This window comes from Sinohyriopsis cumingii, chromosome 8 (assembly GCF_028554795.1).
Source record: "Sinohyriopsis cumingii isolate HCF-2022 chromosome 8, ASM2855479v2, whole genome shotgun sequence".
NCBI lineage: Eukaryota > Metazoa > Mollusca > Bivalvia > Unionida > Unionidae > Sinohyriopsis > Sinohyriopsis cumingii.
In genome coordinates this window covers 20,824,355-20,837,591 of record NC_142968.1, presented here as the reverse complement: position 1 = coordinate 20,837,591, position 13,237 = coordinate 20,824,355, and the positions used below count along the sequence as shown (strand labels likewise).

At 34.7% G+C, this 13,237-nt stretch overlaps 1 protein-coding gene across 2 annotated transcripts in view; it reads left to right on the top strand.

Moving 5' to 3' along the window:
• LOC149793107 (uncharacterized) overlaps window positions 1–13,237 on the top strand; it is a 137,468-nt gene that overhangs the window by 91,908 nt on the left and 32,323 nt on the right. For both annotated transcript variants that reach the window (XM_089967018.1, XM_089967017.1), the window contains exons 5-6: window positions 619–1,578; window positions 8,309–9,055. In XM_089967018.1, coding sequence (XP_089823144.1) covers window positions 619–1,578; window positions 8,309–9,055 — 1,707 coding nt within the window. The remainder of the gene's footprint in view (window positions 1–618; window positions 1,579–8,308; window positions 9,056–13,237) is intronic.

Sequence of the window (13,237 nt, the reverse complement as noted above, 5' to 3'; positions counted from 1 at the left end):
TTTACTGATGTCCCCACATGTCTAGCATATTCTTCATCACTATTTACTGATGTCCCCACATGTCTAGCATATTCTTCATCACTATTTACTGATGTCTCCACATGTCTAGGGTATTCTTCATCACTATTTACTGATGTCCCCACATGTCTAGGGTATTCTTGATCACTATTTACTGATGTCCCCATATGTTTAGGGTATTCTTCATCACTATTTACTGATGTCCCCATATGTTTAGGGTATTCTTCATCACTATTTACTGATGTCTTCATATGTTAAGGGGATTCTTCATCACTATTTACTGATGTCCCCATATGTCCAGGGTATTCTTCATCACTATTTACTGATGTCCCCACATGTCCAGGGTATTCATCATTACTATTTAACCCTCTCGTCATATGTCTAGAACATTCTTCATAACTGTTTACCATTATTTTAAGATTACGTACTACAAGTCACAAAAACATGTAATGAAGCATATCATTTTGTAACAAAATATTGCAAATTTAGAGAAGAAACTTTTAAAGTTTAAAACAACACTTAAATATATTATTTTAATCATTTAGAATTTACATAGCAGGTAAATTTTCCATTTTTACCACAATTTGCTCCTTGTTACAGAATGCCGTGTTGGTTACTATGGACCAATCAACTGTGAACTGAGGTGTAACATCAACTGCCTAAATAACACCTGTTTCCGTAGTGATGGAAGGTGTGCTCTCGGATGTGTTACTGGTTACTATGGCAGCTACTGCAACATGACTTGTCCGAATTGTCGAAATCAAAGCAGTTGTGAACAAAGTACTGGAAACTGTATCCAAGGCTGCACTGATGGGTGGTATGGAAACAGATGTGACCTAAAATGTGAAGCAAATTGCAAGACTTGTGACCAGTCTACAGGTCGATGTCTTATCTGTAAGCCTGGTTTCTATGGAAACCAATGTAACTCAAAGTGTAACACGAACTGTATGGTGAACAGTACTATTACAGGGGAGGTTTTCTGTAACAAAGAGACAGGAAGATGTGGTAATGGATGTTACCCAAACTGGTATGGAGACCAGTGTGACTTGGGTTGCCCTAACTGTGTATTAGGACTGTGTGACAGAGGTTCTGGAACATGTGACCAGGGCTGCAAAGCATCTTGGTACCAAACAAAATGTGATACAAACTGTAGCAGAACATGTGGCTACAATCAGAACAATGAACAAAGATGTGACAGAGATACTGGAAGATGCTCCAATGGATGCTTACCTGGTTACTATAGTGACATGTGCAAAAGCGTGTGTAGCCAAACCTGTTTTGGCACTAATAATTCATGTAACCAAGCAACAGGGGCCTGCACTGAAGGCTGTGATTTAAAGTTTTATGGCACATTCTGTGAAATACCATGTAACAAGACCTGTGTAGATCAGTTGTGTGCTGGAGTAACAGGTTACTGTGACAGAGGGTGTGTGCCAGGTTTCTATGGTGACAAATGTGAATTGTCATGTATATACAAGTGTTTGGATGGAACCTGTAGCAGACAAAGTGGTGCTTGTCTTGAGTGCTCTACAGACATACAGGGAAGCAAGTGTCCAGCAGGTGAGACAAAACAGACAGACAGACAAACAGATGGAAAGATGGAAAAATATATACATAATTTTGTTGCAAATTTTTTTTTTTATAGATGGGTTTTTATATGCATTATTTTTATTTGGGTTTTGTCATTGTGTTTCCTTAAATGTGTTCATTATATCTAATGGTAGAGGTGGTAAACTATTTTTTTTTGTTCAAATTTATACATTCTCTCCTTTCCTGTGGCATTTTATAGAAAGTTTTCAGGCTCATATGGACATTTTTTTCCTCCATTTTGTTCAGAATATAGAATTTGAAGGGGGGGGGGAATGACATTTTTTACTGTCATGAAAAAAAAATTAATTTTATGGTAAAAACTTTTTTCATTTATCTATATATTGTTATGGAATTCATGGACTTGAGAATAATAGTCAAACATCAATTATCAGATGTCACCTGGTCTGGAGGCCATAAAACTCCAAGCTTGAGAATGAGTTTTCTTTTTCAGCCAATCAGATGTGATGTTACAAATGTAATGTTCTTTTTGATTAGCTGATAACAGAATCTCAAGCTCAATGTCAGCATCAGAATTTTTGTCATTTCCAGGTCTGAAGAGATGGATTTTTTTCTGAATAGCTGGATGTCTGGTTAACTGAAAATTTACATTGCCATACTAATGGATACCTTGTAAATCTGTGTGAATGAAAATTACATGGAAGTGGAATCTGTATACTTGATGTTTTACTGTACTTAGCACTGAGCACTGCATACGGTTTATGTTCGTTTATTATAGCACTGATACAATTGATAGAATTTTAATATAATACTGCATACAGTCTGTATAAGTGGAATAAATAAGCACTCATTACAATTCATATAAGTTGAATATAGTAGTGCATACAATGTTTACAAGTGTAATATAGCAGTAAATATAATTATATTAGTTTAATACAATAGTGCATAAAATTGACATAAGTTTAAAATAGCAGTGCATGTAGTTTATATTAGTATAATGTAGCAAAGCATACAGTATACATAATGTATCATTCCAGTACATGACAGATCTGAGGATAGATCGGCCATTTGGAATTGGAAGGCATTATATTAAGAATAAATATGTCAATTTGTACATTTCAACACATGATACAATACAATGGTGATCTTTTGTTTTTGAGTTCAGTACTTCACAATTATTTTCGTTTGTTTAGTTTAGTACTATACAGTTATGGTCTTTTGTCTGAGTTCAGTGCTATACAATTATGGGCTGTTGTTTTAGTTCAGTACTTTACAGTTGTGGGCTATTTTTTGTTGTTGTTTGGTGCGTTGTTTTAATTGAACTGTGAAAATGATATTGACCAATGTGCGCTTGACAAAAGTCCATAAAAATTGTTTAATTACTTTCAAATCGTGATCTAAAATTGTCCCTTTACAAGCACAATACCTTGTTTTACTGAACTGATTTAACTGTAAGAAAATAGTACGGCATATTACTGTACTTTTTTAGCATGTGTGACCTATTCAGCCAGTCAGAATTCATCACAATTTTATGGAAGTAATAAAATGTTTTATTGAACTACAAAATGCAGTATGGGCTGATATCTGTATTTCGCAGTTCAGTAAAACACTGTATTGAGCAAGATAGAAGCCTATAATTGAATTATTACTTTCATAATTATCACAATCAGCGCTAAAGTGGATGAAACTAAATCTGCTCTATTACTATTGAGTACATGTAACCTCTTCAGCCAAACAGAATTCTTAATAATTTTTATGAATATTTTATAAGTAATTTTATTTTCTAACAGGTTTTATTTCTTTAACACAATTAACCCCTGGTGACGAGTTTAAGTGGCAGTAGGTAGTAGCCTACTGCTGAGCTCTGCAGCATCAAGGTCATGTAAGATACACTAAAGTGGGTGGTGTTATAGAAATGCAGACAGATGTAGCTCTACAATGATACCAAATAATCTGGAATTTCTAGTTGCACTACAAAATACAGAGGGAAAAACCTCATTTTTGGACCTGATTTTTTTCTACCCAAAATTCACCCATGGCCGGAATCTGATTTTGTGTCCGGATTTGAGACTTTTTGGTCTCAGATCTAAGGCAAACTGTTATGAACTGCAAACAGACAGATGAACCTTTGCAAAAAGTAGGATAAGATGGGCATTTGGAATAAAGAGTGGTCTCGATACAAAAATAATGGGTCCGTTAAGCGAAAAAAAGAAAAAAGAAAAAAAGAACTCCAATTTTTACCCTTCTGCTCATGCGCAAGCCAAATAGTCAAAGAAAATGATGTTTCTAATACAATTAGGCAGTATATTATTGGAAGATCACCTGGAAGTTGGTGTTTTTGGATGTATTCAGAAATAGCTTTCAAAATGTGTTTCCTACTTGAATTTCAGATGAAAACGACAAAAATCTCCAGGGGCTAATGTGTAAAACACAGTTGTTTAAACAAAGATAGAAGAAAACTGCTGAATTAAATTTTGTTCAATTGTCTTAGAAATTTGTGTACCATGTAGTACTTGTAGTTGTAAATGTGGTTAGTAGTTTTCTGTATTTAATTGTCTTTACATGAATCCGTATTTTTGTGTATAATATGTCTCTCTCTTTTGGCTGCTTTTGATTTTTGAATTGTTTGTATCACTTAATCTCCATACAGTATGAACTTAACCTGCATGCCATAACTTGGCCTATACTCTATATACATAAAAAAGCTTGGCCTGTACACTATACATGATACACTTTACACATGACAAGGCCTGGCCTGTATACTTCTCTATACACATGACAAAGCTTGGACTATACACTATACACATGACAAAACATGGACTATACACTTTACACATGTCAAAGCTTGGCCTTTACACTTTACACTATACACATGACAAAACTTGGACTATACACTATTCACATCAAAGCTTGGCCTATACACTTTACACTATACCAGGGGTCTCAAACACGTGGCTTGCCAGGATGTATCCTGTGGCCTGTAAAATGGTTGGCATCACAAGGTGTCATGAGAGATAACAAAGGCCATCAAAAATGTCCTTCTCCACCAGGGCCATAGAGTGTGATCATGGGCCCTGGGGTATGAAACACCCGGGCCTGTCCTATTTCTTGTTCAAACAAAATTTTTCTTTTATAAAATTACAAAGTGTTGTTTGACCCCGGGCCCCCTTATGGGCCCCCTTATGGGCCTGGGCCCTTGGGATATATTCCTGGTCATCAGCCCTGTTCACTGCCGGCAGTGTGTTGGAGTTTGAGACCCCATGCACTATACACTACATGCATGACAAAGTTAGGCCAATGCACTATACACTACATGAATGACAAAGTTTGGCCAATGCACTATACACTACATGCATGACAAAGTTAGGCCAATGCACTATACACTACTTGCATGACAAAGTTAGGCCAATGCACTATACACTACATGCATGACAAAGTTAGGCCAATGCACTATACACTACTTGCATGACGAAGTTTGGCCAATGCACTATACACTACATGCATGACAAAGTTAGGCCAATGCACTATACACTACATGAATGACAAAGTTTGGCCAATGCACTATACACTACATGCATGACAAAGTTAGGCCAATGCACTATACACTACATGCATGACAAAGTTTGGCCAATGCACTATACACTACATGCATGACAAAGTTAGGCCAATGCACTATACACTACATGAATGACAAAGTTTGGCCAATGCACTATACACTACATGCATGACAAAGTTAGGCCAATGCACTATACACTACATGAAAGACAAAGTTTGGCCAATGCACTATACACTACATGCATGACAAAATTAGGCCAATGCACTATACACTACATGAATGACAAAGTTTGGCCAATGCACTATACACTACATGCATGACAAAGTTAGGCCAATGCACTATACACTACATGCATGACAAAGTTAGGCCAATGCACTATACACTACATGAATGACAAAGTTTGGCCAATGCACTATACACTACATGAATGACAAAGTTTGGCCAATGCACTATACACTACATGAATGACAAAGTTAGGCCAATGCACTATACACTACATGAATGACAAAGTTTGGCCAATGCACTATACACTACATGCATGACAAAGTTTGGCCAATGCACTATACACTACATGCATGACAAAGTTTGGTCAATGCACTATACACTACATCCAAGACAAAGTTTGGTCAATGCACTAAACACTATACACAGGCCATAGCATGGCCTGATGCTTCACATGAAATAACTATTTGTTGTATACATTTTTGCAATTCGTGTCAGGCGAGGATTGGCACGAGCTTGTCTTATTATAGAATGCCTGCTGTAACAAACACTTATGTCAGGATTTCATACTTTCTACAGTTACTTGATTCCGCAAATGACTCATTCTACATCAGGGTAACATAGGTTATCACTGATGTACTGTAAGGTATTATATGGTGAGAAAGTGGGACCTTTTAGTTATGTGTGAGTGGGATCTAGAACATCGATACATATCATCAGCATTCCATATCCCAATCACACATGCCATATCTACTTGCTTATAAGTTGAATTTAACTGCAAGCTGCACAGATGCAGGTCTGCATCACATAATGCATCAGCAGATCTGGTTCTCTATGGTTTATTAGAGTAATAAGTAGAACAAACAACATAGACTCTGATCTTTCAGTTCATTATGCAATTGTAGATCAGGGTATAGGATGTTTGCATTTGGACTTAAGTGATAAGTGAGTATATATGGTAACTTAAAGGTCCAACTTAAGGTTTTCTTGTCACAACATTTTGTTTCATATGAGAGACATTGGTGGCGTAAAGATTCAAACTATGGCTTTGTTTTTTGAGTTGCCATAAACATCAATATTTTGATTTATTTTCATCTTATGTTTGTGATTTGGTATGATTCAAAAAGACTGGTTCAGATTTTCAGTTTACTTCATTTTCTAGTATTATACAGTGCATATGAGATTAAGAAATATTAAGATAAATTGATCTGAATAACTGTTGATTATATGGCATTCTTGAAACATACTTTAAAAAATTTGAAGCAGTATAAGCAAATAATTTGATGAATATAATTTGCACAATCAGATTTCAGAGATTTTGCTCAACTGGCCATAAGGTCATCATTGCTCATGGTATGGCCCTAGTCTATGGTGCTTCATTTAGCAACATTTGCTATTTAAAATTTCTACTCCCAAACTACCATATTATTGTGAACCAAACTTGGCAGCAGAGATGAGTCCTACATGAAGGGCTTTCAGGTTTGTAGAAATTATGCTTTCCACCATCAGATTTGGCTGCCATTACTAAATGTAGAAATTTTTTTATATGACTTCTTTTCAAAACAGCACAACTGAATTTTATGAAGTTTGACAGAAAGCATTTTATCATGAAGTCATTCAAATCTTTATAAATAATTTCAGTGGAACTTAAAATATGGCCACTATCAATAAAATAGAATAAATCTTTCAATGAGTTTTTTTCAAAAGCTGTTCAGCAGAATTTCAATAAATTTTGTAAAACCATTCTTGTACATGAGCAGCTTTCAGTTTTATACAAGTGATTATCATCCATCATCAAGTATTGCTGCCTTTGCTAGAAAAACAGAAGAAAAGAAATTGGCGTAATGAAACTGTTCAACAAAATTTGAATAAATTTAATATAAAGTAACCTGGTATAAAATGCTTTCAGTTTTGTAGAAATGATTCCAATCTGCCATCAGATATAGTCAGTATTACTAAAAATAGAAAACTCTTTACATGATGACTTGTCAAAAATTGGTAAACATAATTTGTCTGACTCGCAGAGAAAGCATCCTAGCATACAAATCATGAGACATCAAAAATAGTCACTATTACTAGAGCAGAACAAAACTTGAAATAACTTATTCTCAAAGACCAGAGAATATTGAAATTCAATTAAAACATTCTGTCATAAAAGGCTTCCCATTGTGTAAAAATGATAATGATATAGCCACCATTACTAAAAATAGAAATTAGTTAAAACAATTATTCTCAAAAGATTCTAAACTGAATGAATCTGACCAAATTTAACAGAAAAAAAGCATCATATGAAAAGAAGATTTGCCATCAGATATGACCATTCTTACATAAATAGAAAATGTTTACAAGTGCTTCTTCTTTAAAAGTACTTCATAAAAAATGTCTCAACAGAATTGTACTAAATTTGACTACCATACCTTGAAGCCATTTCAAAGTTAATACAAATGAAGTGGATTCATGATCAGATATGATCACCATTACTAAAAGTATGGTAACCATTAAATAACTTTATTTTTAAAATATAACATCCAACAGAATTGGATCAACTTTTACAGAAAGCATCCTGAAATAAAGACATTATATTATTGGATGATGTACCACCAAATATGGATGAATATAAAAAATAAGGTAATAAACCTTTTAGCAAATATTTGTATAGCACATGCAAATAGTAGTAATTAAGAAATTTTCCACAGAAAGCATCCTGTTGATTAGACTTCTAGGCCAGCAGCTCTTGTGTTTGAATATGAGCTTGTTCTGATTTCCATATTTTTATATATTTTTTAATCAAACTTTTCAAATATGTTTTTTTACTCTATATAATTTGCCAGCTGTTATATGAAGTAAATATAGTTTCTAGTCATTGTATAAAAATATTTGTATTTAATTGACATTAACTTTGAAATAAGTATTAAAGTGAATATGAGTTTTGATTTAATAAACATATACATTTTTACTTTCCAGAGTGCGGGATTGGAATGTATGGTTACATTTGTGACAAGCCATGTCCTAGTAGTAATTGCACAGATAATAAATGTAACAGATATACTGGAGTTTGTTCCCTTGGATGTAAAGATGGTTACTATGGCAACTTCTGTAATTCTTCCTGTCAGTCCAATTGTGTCCGATGTGACAGAAACACTAGTTTGTGCCTTGGATGCAAGAGTGGTTTCTATGGAAATTTTTGTGAGTCACAGTGTAGTAAGAATTGTGCGAATAACATAAATGGCATTGTTACTTGTGAGCAAACAGCTGGGCGTTGCCTATCAGGATGCAAACCATATTATTATGGAGAGCAATGTGACAAAGTTTGCATGCGTTGCCTAAATGGTACATGTAACATGACAACAGGAGTATGTAATGTGGGATGTCAGGGTGGTTGGAATGGACAGATGTGTACAGATCAGTGTAGTAGTACATGTGGAAATATGACTGGGTCTCCAGAGTGTAACAGAGATACAGCTGTTTGTCTCAATGGCTGTAATGCAGGTTTCTATGGAGACAAGTGCCAGAACCAGTGTAATGCAAACTGTGTCAACAGACTCTGTTATGCCAATAATGGCACATGTAGCACAGGATGTCGCAGTGGATATTTTGGGGACATGTGTAACAATGCGTGTCTACAACCATGTGCAGATAGCACCTGTGACAGAAGAACTGGACTGTGCCCAGATTGCGGACTAGTTCAATCTCCAAACTGTCCAACCGGAGGTACAGTTACCAATTATTTAACAGTGTATTATGCAACCCAAACTTCAAACTGTGAGAACCAGTCTATCTGCCATTGCATAATATACCTGCAGATTAGGTTCTATACTGTTTATTCTACTTATTATTTCAAGTGTACAATGTAGACTATGATCTACTGGTAAATTATGCAATTACAGATCTGGATCTGTGCTGTTGGTATAGTTGCCATCACTGTAGACTTGTTGTGGATTTTAGCATTTTAAGTACAAAGAAAAAAGCAATGAAATAATGAGACCAGAATATGATAAAGTTTTATTAATTTTTCTTTCCTGTGTGATTTCTTGGTACAGTATTTGGAATGAGTTTGTTCAATTTTTTTTATTCAGCTGGACTTGAATGTTTTTAATAGATGATTTAGTATTGATTCAGCATGAATGCCTTATGGTTTGAAGTTCAAACTGGTTTTGAGTCAATTTTCAAACATTTTATTGAATATTGTTAGTATCTGTAAACCAGTCTATGTTTCTACCATTGTTGTGATAATCTAACATCAATGTCTCAGAAAGTATTCTAAATTTGTCTAAATAATAATTTGGAATGATCTTTTATTAAATACACAGCAACAATGAAGGGCACAATTAGACTTCAGAGGTTCAATCGAATCTGTTTCTTATTGTCTTTTCTTTTATTAATTAAACTCATTACAAAACTGAATGGCTTTTAGTGAAAAAAGCTATTAAGGTGCACATTATAAAGGATAATTGCATTATTGACATCAAATAAAGAAAGAGGACAGGCTTTGCATCATTATTTGCATCATTTTGAAACCAGTTATTTTTGGGAATTTGTTGCAGTTTAAAGACCGTCATAAATTATCAGCTGTTAATTTTAGTTAGTTACTCCAGATGTTTTCCATATTTTGTATGGACAGTGTAATTTTTACATACTTGATACAGCTACTAAACCATAAAGTTGAATGGTTTACCTGTACATTTGTTGTACATAAAATTGCTGGTTCTTGGCTTGTATTATGCAAGACAAGGTTATATTTGCATAGAGGTTGTTACTCATATAGTTTACTTTTCTTGTAAAAATTTGTCCAAATAGTCAAAGAGTTAAAAAAAGAAGGCCAGCATATATACTTGCCTGTCATATCCAGCAAACTGCATAGACACATGTCTTCTGTTGCATAATACTCTGGCAGAATTGTGCCTATGCAGTTTGTTAGGAGTAATCAGTACAACGAACAACATTAGAAGCTTATCTGCTTGCACATTAGGATCTGTGTCAGGGGTCTCAAACTCATGGCCCATGGGCCACATGTGGCCCACCAAGCCGTATACTGTGGGATGCAAAATGATTGGCATCACATGACAGATAACAAAGTTGTACAGCCCTTAGGCCATAAAAAATGCTCTCATTTGGCCCTCAGGGTGGTCTGAGTTTGAGGCCCCTGGTCTGCGTTGTTTACAGCTGGATTTGACTTTTAAGTTAGTACACGTGTCATAATTGCTGAAATTTGATTATGGAAAATCATAATCAAATTCTTGGTCATTTCTGACCTACATAGAATGTCTTGATTAATCATCACATGTTTATGTAGCAATTCTAAAAAAACTTTCCAATCCCAAATTTTAGGTCATCATGAAAACAATAGTACAAAACAGTAATTGCTGTAATAAATTATTATGCAATCATTGAGCATAAACAAAACAGTAATTGCCATAATACAATGCAATCAGTGACAATAAAACATAACAAGATAAAATCAGTTTTTGATATTGCAGCATTTCCAGCAACTGGGAGCTAGCAGTAATCCAATTAATCTTGCAATTATCCAATTAATCTAGCAAAAACATTTTATTTCAAATGATTTTGTTACATGCTTGTTTCGACAGTTGCTAGTATCTTCTTTTTATTGATCCACTGTAGCTTGCCACAGTAATATCAAAGCAATTGCTCCAGTATCTGATTGGTTGCAGCTGATAGAAACTAGTCCAATTAGATTGCTTGTTACATTGTACTTTGAAAGACTAGTCCAATCAGATTGCTTGTTACATTGTACTCTGAAAGAAAGCTTTACAGGCAACAATGCATGTTGTTTCTTAGTTTCAAACATGTTTTCCTGTAATTTGAAGGTGGACATCATGGAATTCACCATATTGAAAACTAATTAGGTCATGTCGTGAGCTCTGTCGGGATGGTAAATTTTTTTCCCTTGCTATGGGAGGTATCTGATAAAGACGTAAGAGGGCACTTGTTCAAAAACTGTGCTTGGTTAGCTGTATCTTGCCAGTAGTAGATGTGGGATAAAGTTGATCAGCAACCCTGAAGAGCAGCAGATTCTGAAAGTTAATATTATACTCTGAGTAGAGTCATAGAAAATTATCAAAATATTAAATTATATGTTTTATTTATGTATCATCAACATCAATGAAATATGATAAAGTGCCTTGAGCACATGTACATGGGTTAAGGGACTAGTCATTAATCAAGGTGATAGTGTTTGGACAAAGGAGGTGCTGCTGTATAGTCGATTAAAATTAATGAATGAAGTTTACATGTGACAGTACAACAACTACCTATGTGTACTGTAGCTGGTACACTGGGTTATCTCCCTTATACCATTCATTCAATGATGCAGTGTTTTACATGCAAGTTAGTAAGTGTTCTTCAGTGTTTTTAATGTCACTGCTGCATTCAGTTAAGTTATCATTATTGATAATTGGTATTATAAGAGAAATAACCATATGCCTAGGGATATTCCAGCAAAGTTCTGTCATAATTTGTATTTTACTAAAATAAAAAAAATACAGTATTTCTTGATGTGAGATCACATTATAATTGATTCTGCTAGCCAGAAACAAAAGTGAATAAATTAAAGTAGCAATATGAAAATAAAACTCAAACAATTTAAAATGATCCATTACCATTCTAAGCTGCTTCATAAGAGAGACTATCACATACTGAGTGACTTTATAAGAAGGACTGTGGTAAACTGAGGGACTCTATAATAACAAGGGACTTTATAAAAGGGACTATAATTGGACACTGAGGGACTTTATAGTGAGGGACTACTGTATTGTCACATAAGTAACAGCCACCCTCAGTTGCTTCTTATCTTGGGACTATCTCTTAGATTTTCATCAAACAAGAAAATTTGTCATATTAGGATTTAGGAAAGGACATAATTTTTGTTTGACCATATTTGTGTAATTAATAAAGCCTACAATGTCCCTTATGATACAGCTCCTTATCCTGCATTAAAAGGCTGACTGAGATGAAATCAGAAACTAACCAGTTGATAAATGTGTAAACTAGTGCTTTATATTTTCTTGCCGTCAACTCTTTGCTGCCGTCAGCTCTTTCTTGCTGTCAACTCTTTGCTACCTCTCTCTTAATGATGCACTGTGTGAGAGTGGAGTTACCTGCACTGGAAAAATCTGCATGTTATATTCCACCAAAAACTTGCATTAAATGCAAGGTTATTTTATCAAAAGTTCTCATACTCATCCTTTCTTACTGGCACTATGTTAATTTCCTATACAAAGCTTTTAACTAAGTTACTTTGAATAAGGCCTTGATACAGTGGTATCTCACCTTTATGTATATCATATATACATCCTTTAAAGTTGGATCTAAATGTAAACTGTATAGACCTAGATATGCCATTGGATAATGCACAAGTAGATTTAGGTCCACACAGTTTATTGGGAATAACTGGTAGGACAGATAGGGTCAAGGTCTATGGTGTTTGTAGTTAGACCTGACTTGTAAGCATGTATTTAAGATGCAGTGTTTTAAAAACAGTTAAAGGACAAACAGGATCAGTATTTATGCTGTGTACAGATGGACCCAACTTAGGTAGGTTAAAGGACCTGCTTAGACAGGTATATAGACCTCCTTAGACAGTCTAGCACAAAGATTTGCTTAGACATTCTGCTATAAAGACCTGCTTAGACATTCTGCTATAAAGACCTGCTTAGACATTCTGCTATAAAGACATGCTTAGACATTCTGCTATAAAGACCTGCTTAGACATTCTGCTATAAAGACCTGCTTAGACATTCTGCTATAAAGACCTGCTTAGACATTCTGCTATAAAGACATGCTTAGACATTCTGCTATAAAGACATGCTTAGAGATTCAGGTATAAAGAAATCCTTAGGCCTTTTTTTAATCTAAGCTTAAACATCTTATTTT